This window comes from Quercus robur, chromosome 4 (genome assembly GCF_932294415.1).
Source record: "Quercus robur chromosome 4, dhQueRobu3.1, whole genome shotgun sequence".
Classification (NCBI taxonomy): Eukaryota; Viridiplantae; Streptophyta; class Magnoliopsida; order Fagales; family Fagaceae; genus Quercus; species Quercus robur.
The window spans coordinates 72,892,841-72,920,041 of NC_065537.1; the positions used below are offsets into that span (position 1 = coordinate 72,892,841).

The 27,201-nt window shown below is 31.3% G+C and overlaps 1 protein-coding gene and 1 pseudogene across 2 annotated transcripts; both read left to right on the forward strand.

Moving 5' to 3' along the window:
- The first annotated feature begins 599 nt into the window (after positions 1–599).
- On the forward strand, positions 600–6,159 carry LOC126722545 (protein NRT1/ PTR FAMILY 5.4-like; annotated as a pseudogene).
- Positions 6,160–14,015: 7,856 nt separating this feature from the next.
- LOC126723620 (protein NRT1/ PTR FAMILY 5.4-like) lies at positions 14,016–26,310 on the forward strand. 2 transcript variants are annotated; one of them, XM_050427210.1, is made up of 5 exons: positions 14,016–14,240; positions 14,348–14,565; positions 14,886–15,137; positions 16,120–16,385; positions 25,254–26,310. In XM_050427210.1, the coding sequence occupies exons 1-5, from the start codon at positions 14,147–14,149 to the stop codon at positions 26,140–26,142; spliced, it is 1,719 nt and encodes a 572-aa protein (XP_050283167.1). In that variant the 5' UTR covers positions 14,016–14,146; the 3' UTR covers positions 26,143–26,310. The 2 variants fall into 2 exon arrangements, with proteins under 2 accessions (XP_050283167.1, XP_050283166.1); XM_050427209.1 differs by lacking the exon at positions 25,254–26,310 and adding an exon at positions 17,244–18,305 and having other exon boundaries at positions 14,020–14,240.
- Positions 26,311–27,201: the final 891 nt, after the last annotated feature.

The following is a 27,201-nucleotide window of genomic DNA, read 5'->3' on the forward strand; positions in this document are numbered from 1 at the left end:
TAATTAATATTGATAAGAAGTCATTAATGGTAATAACAAATAATTATGACACTAAAAATGAAAAATTGCCCAAACATTGTTAAAATAATATCAATAATATATTATTATTATTATTATTATATTTTTTAGTAAGTATATGAAGTAGTTGATTTAGGTATGAAATAAACTCCCTTATATATACATTGTCCTTTTTGGTAATTTATCTCTCAAACTGCAACTTTTATAAGTGTTAGCCAAATACTCAGCTTTTTCAAAAAGTACTTTTTAACAATTTTTACCAAACACTCAATTTTTTGAAAAAACATTTTTTCATTATACACTTTTTGAAAACTCAATTTTTTCAAAAAACCCAACTTTAAAAAGCCGAACTAAACTCACCCTTAAGAAAATATATTTGTTCAGTAGATGCTTGGTAAAGTGGCATTGCATTATTAATTAATTGCTGCACAAGTAGATCCACGCTAAAGTACCCAAATGCCCACCGAGAGAATATATTAAAGGACCCAAAATACCATTGAGAAGCATGACATTAGTCCAAGTTCTTTATTTTTGCACCAACTTTCATAGAGAGCTAGTACTGTAGTCTGTAACATCAGAAAATGATAGATAATGGCCTTGAAGATACCAAGAAGCTCTTCATCCCTAGAATACAGTCCAAAGGTGGATGGAATGCCGCCATTTTCATCATTTGTAAGCCAAGATAATAAATTTAATTCCTCCTCTTAATTAAGTAGCTACTCTCAAAACTTCCATTTTATATGCTTAAAACTTGGTTATTGATTCTTTTTACTTGGTTTTGCAGTTGTTGAAGTGGCAGAGCGATTCACATTCTGTGGCTTGGCTAGTAACCTCATCGTGTACCTCACAGATGAACTCCATGAGCCCACCTCCACAGCAGCTAAGAATGTAAACACTTGGATTGGTGTATCTTGTGTGTTCCCCATAGTTGGAGCCTTCATAGCTGATTCTTATCTCGGCCGGTTCAGCACCATCCTTGTGGCCTCCATCATTTATTGCACAGTAAGTTCTTCGTCTCTTCAACCTTTTCTTTTCCCTTGATTAAGCTCTATGGGGTCAATTTCTTGCTCTTCTTCTTCCTAGATATGATAATAAATATTGTTTGGGAAAATCCCCCCGTTAAACAACTTGTAAATTATAGCAATATGATTATGTTTATCTTCACTAAGAAACTTTGCTGCCATTGTTACCACACATACAAACTCACAGTCTCATTCAAGCAATATTTGACACCTGTAGAATTTTATTTGTTTTAAGTCACACAAGTCTTCAGTGAGGTGCAATTAGTACTAGAACTCATTTGCCTGTATGCGCATTCTGTCTTTTGCACATTCAAAACAATGGAAGCTGAGGCGTCCATTGTATACACATACACGTGCATGCATGCAGGTTGGTTTTCAAACCGACTTGATAAGTTCAAATGAGCCATCCACTTGGAGATATATATTTATGAGCAATTTGCAGGAAAGAAAGAGAAAGAGACTCATGTAAATGCAATAACAGAATATAAGAAAGTAGAGATGGAAAAGCGAGCCAGTCGGCCATGCTACACCATTGAAAGCTCCATTGTAGTCATAATAATATAATAAAATAAATAAATAAATAAATTATATATATATATATATATTGATAATATAATATAATATATTGTCTTACATTAATTACACTGTTCTTCATTCACAACCACATGAAATTATTCTATAGTTTAAAAAAAACAAATCGAATTATTAGGTTTTGAAAACTAAAAAATTAATTAAAACTCAGTCCATTTAAATAGAATGATGTTGGGTTTGAAGTTTGATATTGATTAAGAGTTTAATTTGTTGCTTTTTGGCATCCCAAGGTTAATTTTATTACTTTCAAAACTATAAAGTTTATGTTGTCACTTTATAAAATTTTTGGGTATAATTTTTTTTGAAACTATATTGTTGAATTTTTAACACTCTAAATGTAGGATTTAAAATTTAATTTTTTTTTCAAAATTAATTATAATTTCCTGTTTTATAACTAATAAGGAGATATATTGTTATTAGTATAATACAATAAAAATAATGTTAGTGGTAGAACCATGTTAAATAAAGGTTATACTAATCACACCTTACAATCTTAACAAAATGTGAAAAAGTTGTGCATTTTTGTGTCTTTAAAATTCATCCAAAAAGCCTAATGACTTGAAATTCAGTGACATTTTTTACTTTCCTAGATTAATAGAACCAATATTCAAATTATTCCCTCACCCCTTATATTATTGATTTAAAAAAAAAAAAAAATTCATCTAAATCTAAAAGAGAAATACAATTGTCTTAAGAACAAATGTTAAGGAATAATAACTATTCAATTATGAATCACAATGTACACTTTCAAAAAATAAAATACTTGCATCTTAATAATTTATTGGTGTACAAGCATAAATTCATTGAGGTTATATGTGTTTTTGCAAATACATGGTAGTGCATGTATATGGAACTATATATGTGTTTAGCAATCTTATAATGCATTATAATGGTAAATATTTAATTATCTAGACCATCTCATTTAAACCTAAAATATGTAGTTTTTGAACTCTTTTTATTTATTTATTTTTTATTATTATATTTTTTTTATGTCTCAGGGAATGGTTTTGCTAACCTTATCAGTCTCGATAGTACCTTTGCATTATCGAAAACTTTTGTTTTTCGTAGCACTTTACATATTAGCAGTTGGCGAAGGTGGACATAAGCCTTGTGCGCAAACCTTTGCAGCAGACCATTTTGACCACAATTTACTTGAGGAAAAGAAGGCCAAGAGCTCATTCTTCAATTGGTGGTTCTTCGGAATAACGGTTGGCTCCACTTTTGCCGTACTAGAGGCAGTATACATAGAGGTAAAAAGAAAATTCTCATATTATTCTTCAATTTTCTTATCTTACTTGAATTTTTATATGCACATTTATAGAGGTAAAAAGAAAATTCTCATATTATTCTTCAATTTTCTTATCTTACTTGAATTTTTATATGCACATTTTTAAAGGTTAATCATAGTTTTATGTGTTAGTTTAGTCTCTAACTACAACCGTTGGCAAGTATTTTCTAACAGAGTAAATCAAAAGCCATAACCTTTAAGGAGAAAAGCCAAAGACGTAATTTTTGTCTCAAATTTTTTCACCATTGCTAATATGGTCTATTGTGATTAGACTAACATTATTTTCAATGAATTTAACATCGCTCAATAATAATAACAACAACAAAGAGTTAGTTCCAAAACTTTGTGATAGAGTATAGGTCATCTTATACTGATTGAGATCGTTCACATTTATTTTTCTTTGCTATTTTATCATATCCATTTCTAAAATTATTTTTATTTATTATAATTATGCCTAGGGTTGGAATCAAAATTTTCACCAAGGGATCAAAGAAAAGGTATAGATGAATATAAACAATAAGACTAGAGTTGAAGATTCTTATTTGGTATTTGATATGTATAATTTTGAGGGACTCGCCAATGAAAAATAGCCTTGTTTGTGAAGGTTTATGCCGATTTCACATTTTTTTTCGCTACTTGTAATAATTATTGCATATTTCCACAGTTTGTGAACTATTCTAAGTGTGAATAATTAAATAGAGTAATTAATTAACATGCATGATATGCTTGGCTTCCCTATTATTCTTGATTATATGAAGTGTGTGTATATATATATATATATATATATTTTGTCCTTTTCCGATTTGTCCTCAAAATAAGTTCAAATTAGTATTCAATTCTGAAAAATTTCATGTTGCAAAAACATTATAATTTGATACACATGCAGGATAACATTAGTTGGGCAGCGGGCTTTGGAACCTTGACATTAACAATGGGAGTGTCATTGGCAATATTTCTTTCGGGAATTAAGAAGTATAGGAAGCAGGGTCCCCTTAGGAAGCCCATTCACCACGGTGGCGCAAGTGCTTGTGGGGGCATCACGCAAGTGGCACGCAGATGAAAAGCACGGCGCCTTTGGTGTTTGTTTTGGAGATGAGATAACTGAGGTCCACCTGGAGGCCCAACCAACATTGACTCGAGCTTTGGCTCACACTAATCAGTTTAGGTATGTGTCAAGTCTAAAATCAATCCACTATTTCATTAGTGAGTTGATGTTGACCTCATTACTACCATGGTTGTCAGGGTCTTACCGACATATGCAACAACCATGTTTGATTCTTTTTATATTTATTAATAAGTTATATGCATATATTTTGTGATTCTTGAACCCATGACCTCTTTCTTTATTTTGTTATTATAGGTAGAGGACGCTAGTTAAATTATAGTTCATAGGCTGTTTGAATCTTTGATCCTCATTTTAATAGCGAGAACATTGTTTGTTTTACCTAACTCACAAATGGGAGTAGGAGACTAAATTTTATAACAAATCTTACCCATGGCATATACTCCGTAAATGTAACACTTGAGTTGGCTTTAGAATATGAACACAAGAAGTTAATTCAGAAATCAACTCTAAATTTTCTTGGTGCAGAGGCGTGGGTTGCATAGTGGGAGAAATTGACTCCAAAATTAGCTAGTGGGGACTATTTTGATGAGGGTGCCGTCAACTTTTAGCCTTTACATCCTTTGAGCAAGCAATGCAAAATTACACATGAGATATATAGCTAGTGGGATCTCATCATTACATAGTCATAGTGAAGAAAAATAATGATGTGCGTTAATTGGTTAGCAAATAGAGTGATGCTTGAAATATTACAAGTTTAACTATATAAGTTTTATAAACTAATATATCAACTAATATATAAAAAAAGTAATTAAGAAATTTACTTATTTTATTGTTAAGATGATACCAATCACATTTATTTGCATTTCGAAATATGTTAGTTTTTCTGGTAATATTGGTACTAACTTGGCATTTTCCTAGTCAATAAAAACCACAATAATAATATCTTAAAAAAATGCATAACTCATATTTATAATTATCCGGAAGATACTTTAGAGAAATTTTGGTTTATGTCTAGTGTTTTAGTGTATTAGATTTGAAACAGATATGAGATATGTTAAAAAATTTGGAGACTTTTGCTAACGATGTAATGGGGTTTGTTATCCCTAGACTTTGTGCTAGTTGCTTAGCGTGTCTGTGAGACTGTGAGTGTGTTGGAGAGAGGGCTTGAGCAAAGCATTCTTGCTCATGTGTCAAGTTATAATGAATATTAGGCTATTAATTCTTAGAAAACGTATTATTTTTATAATGTAATTCTTTGTTAGTCATGCTTGCCAAATGGTTGATCTAATTGTTTGAAAATTGAAGGTTTTTGGACAAGGCAATGATCATTGATGACATTGATGCATCAAGTGAAAGTCGAAATCCTTGGAGGCTATGCTCACTAAATCAAGTGCAAGAAGTGAAGCTTGTCCTCCGCCTCATCCCCATATGGTTGAATTCCATAATGTTTGGCGTAGTTGCAACCAATTTTTCAACCTATTTCACCAAGCAAGGTACTACAGTGATCCGATCAATTGGACCAAACTTTCAACTTTCAGCAGCATCACTTCAAGCCCTTTTCGGCCTCACTGTCATGAGCACTACTGCATTTTATGACCAGGTTTTGGTCCCAATTACAAGAAAATTCTCTGTACACCATTCGGGTATTACTTTGCTACAAAGGGTGGGCTGGTCTATGTATATCATTGCTCACTATGGTAGTGGCAGCTCTAGTGGAGGCCAAAAGGATTAGCATTGCAAAACAACATGACCTCATGGAAAAACCTGAAGAAATTGTTCCAATAAGTGTGTGGTGGTTACTTCCACAATACATACTATGTGGTTTGGCCGATGTGTTCACATTAGTTGGACTCCAAGCATTGTTCTATGATCAAATGCCGGAGTCATTGAGAAGCTTGGGAGCAGCATTATATCTAGTGTTTTAGGAATTGGAAGCTTCATTAGCAGTGCTATTATATATATCGTGCAAGCAATCAGCTCAGGCTGTGGTGAGAAATGGCTTGGTAACAATCTCAATCACGCACACCTTGATTACTTCTATTGGATGCTAGCAGGGTTGAGTTCCTTGAATCTGTGTGTTTACATTGGGATTTCTAAGCGTTTTGTGTACAAAAAGGTTTGAAGGGGATGATATATACTTGCATCGAAGTATTACAAAATTTCAGATCCGCTAATGTGTGGCTTGTGCTCTCGGGTTCTAATGCGTGCAGATATTATCCTTCTTTTCATTTTCCAAAAATTTACAAAATTTCATTTTTGGAATGAACAATACACAAGTGAGTAGAAGTTTCACATGGAGAAAAATATAAAATTTAAGAAATTTTCTTTTAGGAAAATAAAACTCGAGAAATTAATATAACATAATTAGGCTTAACACAATAGGATTTTAGCTTTTAGGTTAAATGGTGTGTTTATATATGCATTTGAAATAGAAGATCTTGGTGCATGTCCACTTTTTTAAACTTCCTAAAATATCCTATAATTTTTTAAAAGAAAAATTAAAGAAAACCATATGATGAGGGCTAATGTTGTAAAAGAATTTTTTTTTTTTTTTTGAGTTCCTAAACGTCAACCACTTTTTGTTGCTTTTGATTTGCACCCGAACTCTGATATTTCCTGTCTTGTTAATATGGATGCTTTTGGTCTGTATTATTGTAGACTCTCTATTGCTACTCTCGCTACTTTGGCTAGTTAGTGTTTAATATATATATTCCGTTTAAACAAAAAAAAAAAATTTATTTATTTTTTTAAAACTTTTATCAAGGTTTCATCCTTAAATTTATCTATGTTTCTTATTCTTCTTATTCACAATTTTCTTTTAGGGTAATTTATCCTTTTGGTCCCTCAAATTTGTGCTAAGTTCAATTTTGGTCCTTCAAATTTAAAAGTTTAGACTTGGTCCCTCAAATTTTTAAAAGGGAACCTTCTCAAAAAAAAAAAATAAATAAAAGGGAGGAATTGCGTTCCTCATTAGTATTTATTTTAGTGAGAAGTGTTACGTTCACAATATTTTTACAACAAATCATGGGTGGTTAGTACGTTGTTATTGGTTCAAATTTGAATTTAACATTGAGATTACTTTTTTAACACAACAATAACAACCAGTAACAACCTGCCACTTAGGATTTGTTGTAAAAATGTTGTTAATATATCATTTCTTTATAATCCCTTTAATATATAGTTGGTTTGATACTTTGATTTAGTCCCAACAAAATAGGGTGCTCCAGCATCTCATTTAAATTTGAACTTTTAAATTTGAGAAACCAAAATCAATCTTGTGCCAAATTTTAGGGATAAAAAGTATAATTAAAATTTTTATTTTATTTTATTTTATCATAACTATAACTACATACAAATTCTTATTAAAAATATTCAAATTTTTATATTCAAAATCATGTATATATAAAAAAAAAGCAACAAAACCTTTGAGCATGCACAAAGCATGTGTGAGGACATGAGTGTTAAATTATTTAATGCTTCAACTAACAAGTGATATTAAAGTTGATTTTGATGTGTGGTAAGGTGGCACTGTCATTTTCTTGATTGTAGTAGGAATGGGGTGACAAGAGAGGTCACTCCGAATTTTAGCTAAAAAGCCAAAAAAAAAAAAAAAAAAAAATTATCTAGCCACGTTTAACCTACACCTATATCATATTTTTTTTCTTCTTTTTCTTATTGGAGTTGAATAGCTCATTCAAGAATTATTTTTTATCCAATCTGCAAGAATAGAAAAGGTAAATCCCTTATGATCACGATAGATCCTGATATGATAGATCCAAGTCAATTACTGATAGAGTAAATCTATTTACTAGTCTTGTATTATTATTTTTATTTGTTTTTCCTTTCTACAAAAATGTGATTTAATCTTTCTCCCCAAACTTTTGTCTCATATCTCTTAACTTCTTTTTGACCAACAAATCATACTTCACAAATTTTCTCACCAAAAAAATCATCAATCACAAAAGGGGTTTCTTTTAGCAAAAAACAAAAACAAAAGGGGTTTCTTTGAGAGAGAGAGAGAGAGAGAGAGATGTTGAAGTAAAAAAAGGTTTTGGTAAGCTATAGAGCTAGTGTAACTTTTTGAAAATTTGGCTAATGGAAGGGTTGTTATTTTGGGTGGGTTAACTAAATTTTGATTTGGAAAGGCCATTTACATAACCTAATAACCAAATGCGAATATGCTCTAAGAGTCAAAGGTACGTATTTGACTTGTCAGAGGATGAGGAAAGTAACTGGTCGACAGAGTCTATGCAAGAGATGTTGCTATCAGGAAAAGAAAAGAAACAAAAAATCAAATGAAAGAAACGTTTTTATTGATGATATCGAAATTAATTCAAAGTGTTCTTTTGTGTGTAGGACGCGGAAAAGTTGTGGTGCCCACCAAAAATTCTGTCCCATAGTCAAGGGTGACCCACTTGGATTTGGTTGAGTAGTCACATACATACATAATCAAAATCCACTTCACAGCTTTTCTTTTTGATCCACTTCATAGCTCATGATGTGAATTCCTCACATTCTTTTGTTATCTGCTATCTTTTCGTCCATTAATAGCAGTAAAAAGGAGTAAAATAAACAAGCATATATATATATATGGCCATGAAACTTTAAATACCCTTTGTTATTTTACATATCAAAAAGAAAAATCTTCAAGCACTTCAAATCTTCAATCCTTTAAAGACAAGACAAGCTGCAGATAAGAACCATAAAATGCTTTTTGAAATGATGTTCTAGCCATCTACCATTTTTCTGGCTATACTGCATGGCTAGAATGACTACAAAGTTACACACATAAATGATTAGAGGCACATCATTAGAGATCACTTACATATAGTAACACACCAATGACACACCAATATGCCAAATTCTATGGTGGAGAGCTTTTGAAGCATGAATATATAGTACTGTGACAATGTCAAGAGTGGCTGATGATCATTTCTATCTTCAAGAAATTGTCACTTGGCTAATTGGCTTTGACAAGACAAAGTTTCCATAATGCTTTCTTTTAAGTTTTATCTTAATCCATTATGTTCATAACCAGCATTTTGTCAACACCCTTGCATGTGAGCACGATTTGATTATATATATATATATATTCTAGAAGTAGAAGATATTGTTATGAAGTGACAGAGTTTGAAATAACATCATAATAAGATGTTTCTAAAAAATGATATATGGAGACCCCTCTACCCAAAACTTTCTTACTGTAGTATCAATATCCTTTGCATTTCCCATCACAAAAAAATTCTGTTCATTTTGGGCGTATGGGTGGCACTGTTGGCTTCTTTGTGGTCAAAGCTATAAGAACAGAAACTTTCTAAGAAAGCTTGGATATCTTCTAGAGCCAATTTCGACAAAGTTTAGATATCTTTGGGCAAAGCTTAGATATCTTCTTATTTGCAATTGTTTAATTATGTTCAATTGTAAGTGTATGGGTGTATTTAAGGTCTAAAGATGTTGTTCATTGTGTGGTTTCGAAGATTTTGATCAAGTGAAAAGATAAGATTGGTCAACCAAAACTAGTGCTTGGACATAAAATTTCGGTAGAAACTCGCGTAATGTTCGATCGAGCGAATCCTTATCATGAAACATTTGAGATTGGTTTCCATGACTATTTTCTAGCTATTCAACCCTAAAACCCTACGACTATTTAATTAGAAATTTTGCCCTACATATCGAGGAAGATGACCCCACAAGATAGAGAAAAATCTAGAGAGATCGCTTTGTTTTTTGTTTTTTGTTTTTGGTTTTTTTTTTTTTTTTTTGGTCTCATTGAATATCTTTGAGAAGTTTATTATTCCAAACACATGGATCACCATAATTGTGCTAGACTTGATGTTGAAACCACATACAACAACAAATATTTAAGGATTAATATATAGAACAACTTTTTCATATATTATTGATAACTAGTTACAGATCTACGCAATGCGTGAGAATGGAGAATGTATGATGTGGGGGATTTTCCCGCGCACACTCAGCTCATTGTCCGCTTTGGGGAGCCAAGCCCGCACGGATTTGTCCTCGTCCCCGAGTGTGGGAAGACTTTGAGTGCAGTCCCACATCGGTTAGAGTGGTACACCATGCCTTGCTCCAAGGACTTATAAGGCATGCGTGGAACGCTTCTCTAACCGATGTGGAATTGCACTCAAAGTTTTCCCACACTCGGAGACGAGGACAAATCCGTGCGGGCTTGGCTCCCCAAAGCGGACAATGAGCTGAGTGTGTGCGAGAAAATCCCCCAGATATGATTACTTTGAAATTGTGGTACGATGTATAATATGTTCTCTCTAAAAATAAAAAAATTTCTAAAATTATTTTTCATCTATCCATCTTTACATATATATCATTTTAATATTTTAGGTGTGTTTGATTGAAATTATTTCTTTTTGAGGTGGTCAATATTTTTCTAAATTATATTATGGTATGTTGTGTTTTTTTTTTTTTTTTTCTTTTCTTTTCTTACAACTAAATTCTTTAAGTTTTTTACTCCAAAAAAAAAAAAAATTCTTTAAATTTCAAATATATTATTCAAATTTCTCATTTCTTAAATAAGATATCATGATAATCAAAACTCATCACAAAATTACATTTGATATTACTCAAATAGTTGAGAAACACATTCAAATACATAGCAAGGTTGTATTTTAATATAAATTCTAATCTTCACTTTTAAAATAACTAAGTATTATGTCAAATAAAAATCAAACAAAAGCTATGAGAGGGAGAGAGAAGGCTTGTGATGGAGAACTCAAAAACACACATTAAATTGTATATTAACCCAAAATAGTGTTATAAAAAAAAATAATGATTCATCAACCTAAAGTTTAGTTGCAAGAAATAATAAATAATCGAGAAAGAGAACAATCACATTTTTTGAGAGAGACCTGAATTGGATAAATTTATAGAAAATAAGATGAGAAGAAGAATAGTTAAAATAAAAGATATTGTCATACCAAATTATTTAAGTCATGTTATGTAATTGAATAACATTATATTCTTATATTCTATATTTATAATGCAATATGATAGCATTTACCAATAAAAAAAAGGAAAAAAAAAAAAAACTTGAAAACACAACCAAAAAGTTTGGAGTGTGAAATTCAATTCAATCCTATTTATTTTTTGTAGGGGAATGCATCAACTTAAAGTAGAGTTTTAAAGAACACACAAATTCATCAACCTAAAGTAAAGATATAAAACATAAAAAAATCCACACAAAAAAGAAAAAAAGAAAAAGAAAAAAAAAAAAATATATATATATATATATATATGAGAGAGAGAGAGAGAGAGAGAGAGAGAGGGAGAATAATAGTAGAGTTCTAAAGAATACGGAAATTCATCAATATAAAGTAAAGATACAAAAAATATTTTTTTAAAAACTGCCAAAAATAGAAAGAAAGAAAAACATGAGAAAGAAAGAGAGTAATAACCTTTTTGTGTGATAAAATATGTATAGAGTGAAAGAGATTAACAAATTTATAGTTAGAGGATGAGATAAGACTAGTCAAAATAAAAGGAAAATAAAATGATAAAGCAAGAGTGATATTAATGTTAATAGTACTGAGGAGATGAAAAGGTAAAAGGAAAGAGGAAAAGTTGGAGAAAATGTAATCGTGAACTACAAAATTAATAAATAAATAAAAAGATTCAAAAAAAATAAAAGAGAAATGATTGAAAATATGTAGGTGATATGGTTGCTAACATAGCTCAACAAAAGTATAACAATAATAAATGCTACGTTTTAACTTTATATATATATATATATATATATATATAGATGATATCATTGGAGTTCTTAGAAGTTTCTTATTCATTCGCTCTATTGATTTTTAAGCCTTGGAGTGACAATGAGTAACTTTGAGAATCATGCACTTAGGATGACTACATGTGCAAAAAGTGATGTGAGTATCGTTTGTATCACAACAACCTTCGATAACAGACTTGTTGAGTTGGACTTTGCTTAGGAATGTTTTTACTTTTTACTGTTTTGGCTTTTCAGTTTGCACTCTTTGAACAAATACTGTCTCTATGTGAGTTTGTTTGTTCATTACTTTTTAGAATGTGTTTATCCCTGTTTATTTTTGTGCTTAAATATTGATTAATTAACTATCAAATGACTAATTGAAAAATCCATTAAAATTGGTAGCAAAGTCGTTATAGGGGTCTAAACATAACTCTCATTATTTAACCATTGTAACACTTATGTAGCACTTAAAATTAAATATATCACACAATTAATGTCTAGCTAAAAATTGAAGTGATCTATATACATTTTTCTCTCTCCCACATAAGTGTTTCATTGTCTTAAAAAAACGACTTTCCACTTTTTCGCCAAACATCTCTTCTCTCTCTTGCTCTCTCAAAATATAACTCTTGCAACTAGTCACCAATTACCATCAAACCACACATAGTTTTTCTCTTTCTAAAATCATTTTTAAATAATCAATCACCATCATACTAACCTTTTTTCTCCCTTAACCTTAAACTTATCCTCATGAATTACCTTTAGGATAATTATGTATATATTATTTTTTATATAGCACTTTGGGGGACTTCAATATAATTGAGTAGTTATAACATTTAGAAATACCATCTAACCAAAAAATTTAAGCCAATAGATTTAGGTTCGATTATATTATTTGAACTATTCATTTTTATCATTATTATTTAATATGAGATCTAACTATTTAACTAATCACATCACTCATGTTTGTCGAAGAAATTTCCAAACCAGACTAAAAGTATATTCCTCCAACTCCTTTGGCCTATTCTACTCCTTGATCAAAATATCTGGATCCATTTAGAGACTTACAAGTGTAGTCTCAATGTGAAAGAAATATTGGGAAAACAACTCCCCCAGGAAACAACTCCCTTAGGAAACCATAACAAAGAGGTCATTGAGAGAGAGAGAGAGAGAGAGAGAGAGAGATGGTATAAGAACTTTTTGAGGGACCTATAGAAAATTAAACCAAAAACAAAAACCAAAAAAAGTTCAAAGATTTCCTAAAGTAAAGGTCCGCATTCGTAATTTTTAAGAAAGATTATTAAATAAAGCCGAATAATATAATCGTAATTTAGATTCTAACATTCATTTTTTAAAAACATATATTTAAAATACCCATTAACCTTAGTGGTATTATTTGGTGTTTGCAATGGGTTGACTTGTGTTCAAAAGTATAAATTTTGACAACAAATTTAGTTGTAACCTAATTCCACATGATATCTTTTTATTGGATGTGAATTTTTACAAATTCACCATTGGATTACATTTTTTTTTTTATATCTTCTATACTTGCAAAATTTTCAAAATATCAAATATCAATAACTGTGTTATCAATTAATTGTTTAAATTTCAATTTTTTTTAAAATTAAAATTATACATAAAAAATAAGTTTATAAATCGAATAATTAATAAAATCTTATGGACACTATATAGTTGAGAAAATGTTGTGATAAGTTATTAGTGGTTCTAATTTGAATCCATCACTGAAATTATTTTTTGTCCACCAATAACAATCTACCACTTAGAAATATTTATTATGAAAATATTGTAAACGGTTTTCACAAATACACTTTCATGTTCCACACTTTACCATTTAAGTGCATGACATCTACATTTAAGTACAACTTACCATTTATGTACGTGACATTTACATTTAAGTACATGACATTTACACTTTAATGTTTTAAGTTACATGACACCTATTATGATAAGATCTCAATCTCTCTTTTTCTATTTTTATTTGAATAATACTAGAGATACAAATTATTTTACAATTTTTTTTATAAATTACTAATGTGATGAGTGATTATTGGTAAATAAAAAATGATATTAATGGTGGGTCTAAATAAATAATAATATAAAGTTGGTCACATCAACATTTTATTAAAATTTTGTAATATAATTTGTGTTTGTAGCATTACTCTTTTTATTTTTCAGAAATTGGCATGCATTAGGACAATGAATATCAGCGTGGTCATTGACTCCAAGAGCATCAGAAAATTACTTAGAAGACCTATGTAAATGCTCTAGAAGAGGGTGAATTTCATGCATATAAATAAGGACCCCAATTGCCTAAAGAGCACCATCAAACTTTTTCTTATATCAAATTCCAATCCTTTAAACCAACCTTGAATTGATAACTCTTGTTAAAACTAGTCATGACTCATAATAGCCATAAAGATACCAAGAAGCAGGTCTCTGCACAACAAAAGCCATCAAGGGGAGGTTGGAACGCAGCCATATTCATCATTTGTAAGACTACCTCTTGATCTCTGATCAGCTTCATCTTTATCTTTGATCAAACTCTTCTTTATCTTTGATCAAACTCCATTAATTTTCACTTTCTCTTTTGCTTGCAGTCGTTGAACTAGCAGAGAGATTTGCGTTCTATGGATTGGGTGCAAACCTCATCACATACCTCACAAATGTTCTCAACCAGCCTATATCCACAGCGGCTAAGAATGTCAACACTTGGGCTGGCGTATCCTATCTCTTCCCTTTGTTTGGAGCCTTTGTTGCTGATTCCTTCTTGGGTCGGTTCAAAACAATCCTTTTGGCTTCTGTCATTTATTTTATGGTAAGTTATATGCGAGTAAAAAATATTCAAATATTAACTGTGAAATAAACTATTTTCATTTTAATTGAAACAGAGAGGATCTATTTTGAATTTTCCTGGAGATCAAAACTTATTAAAAAAAATTACACATTAAGAACTTATGATTTTGTAGTCTAACCCTTCACGCGCACACACATGCATGCATGTTAATTCAAGAAAAAACCTTGGGTACATATACATATCTTTTTTATTTTTAATGCTTTTAGAAATTACCCTAGTTAGATTTGATTATGTGTTTATGCTTCTAAATCTTGTATTTATGGCTTTTTACTTGATGATAGGGAATGGTTTTGTTAACACTGTCGGTCTCAGTAATTCCCTTGGATTATCGTAAAGCGATATTCTTTGTAGCGCTTTACATATTATCAGTCGGGGAAGGTGGGCACAAGCCATGTGTGCAAACCTTTGCAGCAGACCAATTTGATGAGGACTCACTTGAGGACAAGAAGGTCAAGAGCTCATTTTTTAACTGGTGGTTCTTCGGAATAGTGGCTGGCTCATCCGCTGCCATTTTGGCAGTAATATACGTGGAGGTAAAAATTTGTGGAAAATACTATACATGATTATGAACCAATGAAAAACTTACAAAATACGTGGAGGTAAAAATTTGTGGAAAATTCCTTAACATTTCCCTTTATTATAAAAAACTTACAAAATTATGTTGCAATGAATGTTATTACTTCCACTTTAACAAAAAAAAAAAATAAACTGGATAAAATGATAAAATTAATACAAATTTTACTTTATAATACAACTATAGTAAAATTTGTATACTCTTTTAACATCACTCAAATTCGTTAAATTATTTAGTAAATTTATGAAAAAAATTCTAATAAAAGTGGTAATATTAGTTGATGTAACTTTGTTCGGAATTTTTTATGAATCAAACTCAAAAATTTTGGATAATTATTTAAATGTTTTCTTTTTATTATGAAAATTTGTAAGTGTTTTTATTGCTTTTTATGGAAAAGAAGAAAGTGAGTGGTATCTAAACTTTTGGACTATCTACTCAATGGCAAAAAGGTGAATCTCACATATAATGAGTCATGACATGATGTATATTAGATTTTTGTGAGGGGGGTTATCATCATGGATTTAAAAAGTGGACCGGGGTGAAACTGAATTTGCTTCCTGTTTCTAGTTTTTGACCAGTTTTGAACATCTTTACCGGACTGGACTTATGATGGGTATTAGACGATCCTATAATTTATGCTAAGCACACAATTTTTTTTAAATTTACTCACATGAAAAGTTTAGGATTTGTTAAAATAATGGTTAAATAAATAAATTCTTCTCTTTATAAAAATTTGAACTTTTGGGATAAATGAGAAATTTTTAAGGTAAGTGATAATTTATCAAAATTTAACTCATTCTATTTTTCATTTTCTTAATATATAGCCATATATGTAACTTACAACTTTGCTACATCTTTTTTTTTTTTTTTTTTTTTTTTTTTTTTCAATTCCTCAATTGGCTACACTTGCAAAATTTTCTAATCATATATTATGCTTTCAGGATAGTATTGGCTGGGCTGCAGGAATTGGGATGTTGGCAATAGCATTGGCAGTGTCACTAACATTGTTCTTGATAGGAATCAAGAGGTACCGTAAGCAAGGTCCCCTCGGGAGCCCATTAACTACAGTGGCACAGGTACTCGTGGCGGCCGCGAGGAAGTGGCGCGTGGCTGAGAAATGCGGCAGTTATAGTGTTTATCATGCAGATGTGCTCCATGCTGTGGGTCAACCTAAGACTCGGACTTTGACCCATACAAATCAGCTGAGGTTTGTGTCTCTGTCAATTCTAATGGGTGCACCCATGTAATGCTCTGTAATGATATATATCCAAGACTAAAAAATGACAAAGCCTATCAAGATTGAATCTAGCAACTTTTAGTGGTCACAATCTGATAGGATATTTAACAAGTGTTTGGTTTCTATGTTACCCCTCTATTTTTATCTCTATCATCAACAATATTTTATATATTTTAGACTAGAGAAAACATCTGTACCTATATTTTATTATCCACTTACTTGGAAAGTCATTCAAAACACCATGATATTATTGGCAAACTTATTCCCACGCCTGTTGATCCCTGGCCTTGGCTTGAAGTCTTGAACTTGTCATGATTAACAATCAATTAGGAAAGTTGATTGTTAATAATTGTTTGGCCCATTCATGATAGACTCGTAACAATTATTATTATTATTATTATTTATATATATATATATATATATATATTTTTGTGTGTGTGTGTGAGAGAAATAGTTTAAGGTTTTATTGGCTCAACATTTGGGGCCTTTTTGAAGATGGTAAAAGAATGCAAAAGCCTCATATTTTATTTCTTTTTAAAAACTCAATTCATTCTACAATTTTGGGCCTTTGTTTATTTAATTGGGGTCTTAAAACCTTTAAAAAATAATTGGAACAAGTGTGGGCTTCAGGCCTAGGCCTTGAACTGACTATGGGGAAGTCTAGACTCACATGTAAAGGAGAGTTTATAAATAATTATTGATAAAATGATTAAATGCACATATAGTATTGCTTATTTTGGTACTTTATTTAGAATTGATGGTTCATGTTTTAGCTTTCTAATTTTCTTTAAGAGAGGATTTGTCTTATAAGCAAGTTACAAATTGCAGATGTTTGGACAAAGCAATGATTATTGACAACCTCGATGCCATGAGAACAATCCGGGATCCTTGGAGGCTATGCTCTTTAAATCAAGTGGAAGAAGTGAAGCTTGTTCTACGCCTTTCACCCATATGGTTGAGTTGCTTAATGTTCCCCATAATCATGTCCCAAATCAATACCTACTTTACAAAGCAAGGTAGTACAATGCACCGAGCCATTACACCCCATTTTACCATTCCCCCAGCTTCACTTCAAGCCCTTGTTGGCCTCACAATCCTATTCAATATTCCCCTCTATGACCGAGTTTTTGTCCGCATTACTAGAAAATTCACGGGACACCCATCTGGCATAACTGTGCTACAAAGGATAGGCATTGGTCTATTTCTCTCAATATTCGTCATGGTTGTGTCTGCTCTAGTAGAGGCCAAAAGGATCAATATTGCAAAAGAGTATAACCTATTGGACCACCCTAAAGCAATAGTACCAATGAAAGTGTGGTGGCTACTACCGCAATATATAATTGCTGGTTTGGCTGATATATTCACATTTGTTGGGCTCCAAGAACTGTTTTATGCACAAATGCCAGAGGCAATGAGAAGCTTAGGAGCAGCACTATTCCTTAGTGTTACAGGAGTTGGAAATTTCATTAGCAGTGCAATTATTTCTATGGTTCAAGCAATCAGTTCAAGGAATGGTGAAGAATGGCTTGGTGACAATATCAATCGTGCGCATCTGGATTACTTCTATTGGGTGCTGGCTGGGTTAAGTTCTTTGAATTTTTGTGCTTATGTATGGATTGCTAAGTGTTTTGTGTACAAAAAAGTTGAAGAAGATGATGTTCCAGGAGAAAAGGAGTTGGGAGCCATCAATGGGTACGTGGATGGGGAGATAATATGAGAGTACCGCATGGCCATGTAGGGCATAATGTGTATCTTTGGTTGTTGATGTTGTATATCCAATTCCAAACCAACTACTATCACTTTAAAATGCATGTTTTATGTTAATGTAGTAATAGGTTTATGTTTAATCTCGTTTATCAAAAAAGAAAAGAGGTTTATGTTTTAATCTCTCCCCATCTTCAATGCTTTCTAGTTCCCATTGATAGTTAACTTTTTATTTATTTATTTATTTTGGGGTGTTTCAAAATATGAATAATAATAAAAAGCAATGAACATAATAGGCGAAACTACACTATTAGTCCCTCAAGTTTACCCTATGTGCTCAGTTGGTCCCTCAAGTTTCAAGTGAGCGTAATTGATCCCTTAAGTTTTCAAAATGAGTAATATAAGTCATTTTGTTAACTTTCATTAATAATGTTGCTTACATGGCTAATGAAATAATGGCCTATCATTTTTTTAATGACGTGGTATTTTTTTTATTAAAAAATTACAAAAATAAATTTACACGTAACAAAAAATCTGACATGTTTCAAACAATTTTATAATTACACCCTCGTCGTCTAAATACAAATAGAACAAGACCAGGTATTACAAAAGTTTATATGCAAAAGTGGCCCTAATACCACTGGTAGAAACTGCCTAAACAACTGGTTTACAATCTAAAGATTCTAAACAGCTCCACTAATCAGATATCTAAAGTTCTAAACAATACTAGAAATTAACATATTCCTATACCATTCAAAAGAACTTATCAAACTCAACAATCGTTATCCCTGAGATCCTGACTTCTCAACTTCTCAAAGACACCAAGAGCTTCCATTGATCTTTGCCATGGACACATATAGTCTTTGAAATAGCACATTCTTTCTCCCTACAACTTTTATTTTCTTCATTTTCTTTGTGTCCTAGCCTCCATATCTGAACCCCTGCTTTCTCTCTTACACATACATATGCCTTTTGACACTCCAACAATCTTCAAAAAGTCTATGAAAAGCACAATAGCACAAGAACCATATTCCTATACATAAAATCCAGCTACTGTCGCAACGACCACCACCATGCCTCTGCTCTGTGGCTTCGCCGAAAGTCGCAGTGAGATCCAACCACCCCGCTACGTCTCCGTCTCCAGCCACTGGAAACAACTGTATCAGCCGGTTGTTGCGATTGCGAACATTGTAGTCGTCCTCATCTTCTTCTTCTTCTTCATGCCCTCCATGATTGATATCAAGCTCTTTGTCTTTGCTCTGAAATATAATGGCCAGCTTGGAACGGTTCAATATCTCTCTCGTGGGTTTTTTTTTTTTGATCAATGTCTCTCTTGTGGGTTTTACTTGAATTAGAACGGGTCAAAATTTTTTTTTTTACTTGTAAATTCATTTTTGTTATTTTTTAATAAAGAAATGCCGCATCATTAAAAAAATTGACATGTCATTTTTTCGTTAGCCACATAAGTAACACTACTAACGGAAGTTAACATAATAACTTATATTACTCATTCTAAAAACTTGAGGGACCAATTGCGCTCACTTGAAACTTGAGGGACCAATTGTGCACATAGGATAAACTTGAGGGACCAATGATATAGTTTCGCCAACATAATACCAATACTTATTAGAGAAAATTACCATTTTGATACCTAACATTTTAAATGCGTTAATTTAGTCTTTTATATTTTGTTACCATGTTAAAATAGTCTCTACCATTAAGTGATTTCATAATAACTCATTTATCTGTTGACGAACCAATATTGAAGAGTTTAGACAAGGATGAGAAGTCACTGCTCTGAGTGCTCTCTCTTAATTAAGCGAGGTAATTCATAACTTGACCCTAGCACCACTTAGCACACTAGTAGTGTAAGTAGTAGGAAGTAATTGTACTTAACTCAAATTAGTGTCAAATCATCATTTAAAAGTTTAAACTCAGGATCTATCCCATACTAATTAAGACAATAACTATACGGCCACAATTCGGGATAGTATAGAAAAGAAATCTATTATGAGAATACGGTTTTTTTATTTTATTTTTTTATATAGAAAAAAATATTTTTTATTGAAGTGCATGCATTTATAAATTCATATTGATTGTGTGTGCTTTTGTGAATGTACTTGTTTATGATATGGTTTTATTTATAAAAATGCTAAAATTTTTAATAAAATATTAAATACACTTTAACTTGTTATATAGAGTCTTTTGGCTTAATATTGCTAAATTCGAAGTTAATTTGTGCTATAGGTACTGTTCCAACTTATTTAGGAATTTGAGGAAAGAGAGTGAATTTCGGCAATACCGTTGCCGAAATTCAACAAAAGTAGGAGAGAGAAATTTTTGATTTTCGGTGATGGTGTTGCCGAAATAGGAGGGGAAATTTTTTTTTTTCCCTCCTATTTCGGCAATGCCATTGCCACATTTCACTTTTTTTTTTTTTTTTTTTATATTTTTTATTATAAGAAATGATATGTGCACACAATTTTTACAATAATTTTACAACATTTTCAAAACAAATCACAGGTAATTAGTTATTATTAGTTAAAATTTGAATTTAACACTGAGATTACTTTTTTAATCCAACAATAACAACCTGCCACTTAAAATTTGTTGTAAAAATATTGTAAAAATTGTGTGCACATATCATTTCTTAAAAAAAAAAAAAAAAAAAAAAAAAAAAAAAGTGAAATGTGGCAATGGCATTGCCGAAATAGGAGGGAAAAAAAAATTTCCCCTCCTATTTCGGCAATGCCATTGCCACATTCCACTTTTTTTTTTTTTTTTTTTTTTTTTTTTTTTTTTTTTTTTAAAGAAATGATATGTGCACACAATTTTTACAATATTTTTACAACAAATTTTAAGTGGCAGGTTGTTATTGTTGGATTAAAAAAGTAATCTCAGTGTTAAATTCAAATTTTAACTAATAATAACTAATTACCTGTTATTTGTTGTGAAAATGTTGTAAAATTATTGTAAAAATTATGTGCACATATCATTTCTTAAAAAAAAAAAAAAAAAAAAAAAGTGAAATGTGGCAATGGCATTGCCGAAATAGGAGGGAAAAAAAATAATTTCCCCTCCTATTTCGGCAACACCATCACCGAAAATAAAAAATTTCTCTCTCCTACTTTTGTTGAATTTCGGCAACGGTATTGCCGAAATTCACTCTCTTTCCTCATATTCCTAAATAAGTTGGAACAGTACCTATAACACAAATTAACTTCGAATTTAGCAATATTAAGCCAAAAGACTCTGTTATATACGTACTTTTTGAAAAAAAAAAAAAAAAAACATGAACTATCATGTTTTAAGTTACATGACAATAAATTATGGTAAGTTGTCAGAGTATCTTTTATTTTATCCAAAAAAAAAAAATTCCCTTTTTTGTGCTTCAGAAACTACTATTCTTTAAAAAATCAAACAAAATTATATCCAAAAAAAAAAAATAAACAACCATGCATTGGGCCAATGCATGTATGTTCAATAATGACCAATATCCGATAGCATCAAAAAATTTAATGCACTAGTTGACCCGGCTTAAAGGACCCAAATAAATGTCCTAGAAATGAGTGAGTTTCATACATATAAAAGGACCCAATTGCCCATAGAGCACCAAAACTTTTTTGTTATATATCAATTCCTTCTTTACAGTTTACACCAACCTAGCATTGATCATAACACTGGTTAGAGCATGCGTCCACAGCAGTGGATCTAAATTTTTAGTTTTTTAGTTACACAAAAAGTCACTTTATCTATTTTACCTACATACATGCTGCAACAATGAATCTATTTTAACTTTCAACACAATAAAATAATATAAAGTGACAGAGTTTGAAATAACATTATAATAAGATGTTTCTAAAAAATTATATATGGAGACCCCTCTACCCAAAACTTTCTTACTATAGTATCAATATCCTTTGCATTTCCCATCACAAAAAATTTCTGTTCATTTTGGGCCAGTGTATGGGTGGCACTGTTGGCTTCTTTGTGGGCAAAGCTATAGAACAGGAACTTTCTAAGAAAGCTTGAATATCTTCTAGAACCAATTTCGACAAAGCTTAGATATCTTTGGGCAAAGCTTAGATATCTTCTTATTTGCAATTGTTTAATTATGTTCAATTGTAAGTGTATGGATGTATTTAAGGTCTAAAGATGTTGTTCATTGTGTGGTTTCGAAGATTTTGATCAAGTGAAAAGATAAGATTGGTCAACCAAAACTAGTGCTTGGACGTAAAATTTTGGTAGAAACTCGCGTAATGTTCGGTCGAGCGAATCCTTATCATGAAACATTTGAGATTGGTTTCCATGACTGTTTTCTAGTTATTCAACCCTAAAACCCTACGACTATTTAATTAGAAATTTTGCCCTACATATCGAGGAAGATGACCCCACAAGATAGAGAAAAATCTAGAGAGATCGCTTTGTTTTTTGTTTTGTTTTGTTTTGTTTTTTTTGTTTTTTTGTTTTTTTGTTTTTGTTTTTTTGTTTTTGTTTTTTTGTTTTTGTTTTTTTTTTGGTCTTTCACTTTGTCTCATTGAATATCTTTGAGAAGTTTATTATTCCAAACACATGGATCACCATAATTGTGCTAGACTTGATGTTGAAACCACATACAGAACCAAATATTAAAGGATTAATATATAGAACAACTTTTTCTTATATTATTGATAACTAGTCGTAGATCTACGCAATGTGTGAGAATGTATGATTACTTTGAAATTGTAGTACGATGTATATATAATATGTTCTCTCTAAAAATCTAAAATTATTTTTCATCTATCCATCTTTACATATATATCATTTTAATATTTTAGGTGTGTTTGATTGAAAATTTTCTTTTTGAGGTGGTCAATATTTTTCTAAATTATATTATGGTAGGTTTTTTTTTTTTTTTTTTTTTTTTTTTTTTTTTTTTTTTTTTTTTTTTTTTTTCTCTCTCTTACTACTAAATTCTTTAAGTTTTTTACTCCAAAAAAAAAAAAAAATCTTTAAATTTCAAATATATTATTCAAATTTCTCATTTCTTAAATAAGATATCATGATAATCAAAACTCATCACAAAATTACATTTGATATTACTCAAATAGTTGAGAAACACATTCAAATACATAGCAAGATTGTATTTTAATATAAATTCTAATTTTCACTTTCAAAATAACTAAGTATTATGTCAAATAAAAATCAAACAAAAGCTATGAGAGGGAGAGAGAAGGCTTGTGATGGAGAACTCAAAAACACACATAAAATTGTATATTAACCCAAAATAGTGTTATAAAAAAAATATATAATGATTCATCAACCTAAAGTATAGTTGCAAGAAATAATAAATAATCGAGAAAGAGAGTAATCAGATTTTTTGGGAGAGACCTGAATTGGATAAATTTATAGAAAATAAGATGAGAAGAAGAATAGTTAAAATAAAAGATATTGTCATACCAAATTATCTAAGTCGTGTTATGTAATTGAATAACATTATATTCTTATATTCTATATTTATAATGCAATGTGATAGCATTTAACAATAAAAAAAAGGAAAAAAGAAAAACTTGAAAACACAAAACCAAAAAGTTTAGAGTGTGAAATTCAATTCAATCCTATTTATTTTTTGTAACACTATTTTGATAACACAGTTAATTGATAACACAGTTATTGATATTTGATATTTTGAAAATTTTGCAAATATAGAAGATATAAAAAAAAAAATGTAATCCAATGGTTAATTTGTAAAAATTCACATCTAATAAAAAGATATCATGTAGAATTAGGTTACAACTAAATTTGTTGTCAAAATTTATACTTTTGAACACAAGTCAACCCATTGCAAACACTAAATAATACCACTGAGGTTAATGGGTATTTTAAATATATGTTTTTAAAAATTGAATGTTAGAATCTAAATTACGATTATATTATTCGGCTTTATTTAATAATAGCCATATATGTAACTTACAACTTTGCTACATCTTTTTTTTTTTTTTTTTTTTAATCAATTCCTCAATTGGCTACACTTGCAAAATTTTCTAATCATATATTATGTTTTCAGGATAGTATTGGCTGGGCTGCAGGAATTGGGATGTTGGCAATAGCATTGGCAGTGTCACTAACAATGTTCTTGATAGGAATCAAGAGGTACCGTAAGCAAGGTCCCCTCGGGAGCCCATTAACTACAGTGGCACAGGTACTCGTGGCGGCCGCGAGGAAGTGGCGCGTGGCTGAGAAATGCGGCAGTTATAGTGTTTATCATGCAGATGTGCACCATGCAGTGGGTCAACCTAAGACTCGGACTTTGACCCATTCAAATCAGCTGAGGTTTGTGTCTCTGTCAATTCTAAGGGGTGCACTCATGTAATGCTCTGTAATGATATATATCCAAGACTAAAAAATGACAAAGCCTATCAAGATTGAATCTAGCAACTTTTAGTGGTCACAATCTGATAGGATATATAACTAGTGTTTGGTTTCTATGTTACCCCTCTATTTTTATCTCTATCATCAACAATATTTTATATATTTTGGACTAGAGAAAACATCTGTACCTATATTTTATTATCCACTTACTTGGAAAGTCATTCAAAACACCATGATAATATTGACAAACTTAATCCCACGCCTGTTGATCCCTGGCCTTGGCTTGAAGTCTTGAACTTGTCATAATTAACATTCAATTAGGAAAGTTTTTTTGGCCCATTCATGATAGACTCGTAACAATTTATTTATTTTTTTGTGTGTGTGAAATAGTTTAAGGTTTTAATTGTGTTAAATTTTTATTGGCTCAATATTTGGGGCCTTTTTGAAGATGGTAAAAGAATGCAAAAGCCTCATATTTTATTTTTTTTTAAAACTCAATTCATTCTACAATTTTGGGCCTTTTGTTTATTTAGTTGGGGTCTTAAAACCTTTAAAAAATTATTGGAACAAGTGTGGGCTTAAGGCCTAGGCCTTGAACTGACTATGAGGAAGTCTAGACTAACAAGTAGAGGAGAGTTAAAAAAAAAAAATATTGATAAAATGATTAAATGCACATATAGTATTGCTTATTTTGGTACAATACTTAGAATTGATGGTTCATGTTTTTGCTTTCTAATTTTCTTTAAGAGAGGATTTGTCTTATAAGCAAGTTACAAATTGCAGATGTTTGGACAAAGCAATGATTATTGACAACCTCGATGCCATGAGAACAATCAGGGATCCTTGGAGGCTATGTTCTTTAAATCAAGTGGAAGAAGTGAAGCTTGTTCTACGCCTTTTCCCCATATGGTTGAGTTGCTTAATGTTCCCCATAATCATGTCCCAAATCAATACCTACTTTACAAAGCAAGGTAGTACAATGCACCGAGCCATTACACCCCATTTTACCATTCCCCCAGCTTCACTTCAAGCCCTTGTTGGCCTCACAATCCTATTCAATATTCCCCTCTATGACCGAGTTTTTGTCCACATTACTAGAAAATTCACGGGACACCCATCTGGCATAACTGTGCTACAAAGGATAGGCATTGGTCTATTTCTCTCAATATTCGTCATGGTTGTGTCTGCTCTAGTAGAGGCCAAAAGGATCAATATTGCAAAAGAGTATAACCTATTGGACCACCCTAAAGCAATAGTACCAATGAAAGTGTGGTGGCTATTACCGCAATATATAATTGCTGGTTTGGCTGATATATTCACAATAGTTGGGCTCCAGGAAATGTTTTATGCTCAAATGCCAGAGGCAATGAGAAGCTTAGGAGCAGCACTATACCTTAGTGTTACAGGAGTTGGAAATTTCATTAGCAGTGCAATTATTTCTATGGTTCAAGCAATCAGTTCAAGGAATGGTGAAGAATGGCTTGGTGACAATATCAATCGTGCGCATCTGGATTACTTCTATTGGGTGCTGGCTGGGTTAAGTTCTTTGAATTTTTGTGCTTATGTATGGATTGCTATGTGTTTTGTGTACAAAAAAGTTGAAGAAGATGATGTTCCAGGAGAAAAGGAGTTGGGAACCATCAATGCGTACGTGGATGGGGAGATAATATGAGAGTATCTCATGGCCATGTAGGGCATAACGTGTATCTTTGGTTGTCGATGGTGTATATCCAATTCCAAACCAACTACTATCACTTTAAAATGCAAGTTTTATGTTAATGTAGTAATATGTTTATGTTTAATCTCGTTTATCAAAAATGAAAAGAGGTTTATGTTTTAATCTCTCCCCATCTTCAATGCTTTCTAGTTCCCATTGATAGTTAACTTTTTATTTTGGGGTGTTTCAAAATATGAATAATAAAAAAAGAGTAATTCTACGGTACCAGCATGGATGAGGTCCCATTCCTCCTTGCAGCTTTGTATTGCTTCTTACAATATTTGCATTATGACTTTTCACGATTTTGTAACTTAACAAAATGCTCCCAAACATCAGATAGTTCTCTAGTGGACCGATTCTCATTAACTCTAGTTTTTTTTTTTTGGTAGGGGTTCATCATCCACAATCAAAGGGTCATTAGGGTCATTTGGTGTTGGTGGATTTGGATTTGAGGGAGCATCCATCTAGGGCCATTGAAAAAACAGACACACACACACACACACATATATATATATATATATATATATAGGTTAGAAAAGGAGTTTTGCAGGAGGTCAAGGAAAAAAAAAAATGTATATATATATATATATATATATATATATAGCAGGGACACATATGATATTTGTTACTATACAAAACGAAAATTTTTACTGTCATCAGATGGAATATTCATGAATTAAGTTGCAGATTATCGAAATTGTTTCAATCCAATGACATCATGTTCATTGATTACTGGAGAGGATAAATAAGAAGTGGTTTTTCTAAATTAGTGTAGTATAATTATTCTTGAAGAACATAGTCAACTAAGATGAAATAGAGCTGTGCAGATCAAGCTTGCAAGTTGAAAGATCTGAAAGGTCATGAGGAAATAAAAAAAAAAAAGTTACATTGGAAATTGATCACAACCTATAGCTTAGGTTCTCACTTCGTTGCCACTTACCATAGAATATATAAATAATAAAATAACAAATTCCTTGAAGATGGAAATTGATCACAACCTATAGCTTCTGACAA

Bases quoted from the DNA above. Each gene is read 5' to 3' on its own strand.
- LOC126723620 (XM_050427210.1), top strand. From the start codon at position 14,147: ATGACTCATAATAGCCATAAAGATACCAAGAAGCAGGTCTCTGCACAA. The intron at 14,566-14,885 runs GTAAGTTATATG...ACTTGATGATAG, and splicing joins CTTCTGTCATTTATTTTATG to GGAATGGTTTTGTTAACACT. The intron at 16,386-25,253 runs GTTTGTGTCTCT...TACAAATTGCAG, and splicing joins ACCCATACAAATCAGCTGAG to ATGTTTGGACAAAGCAATGA.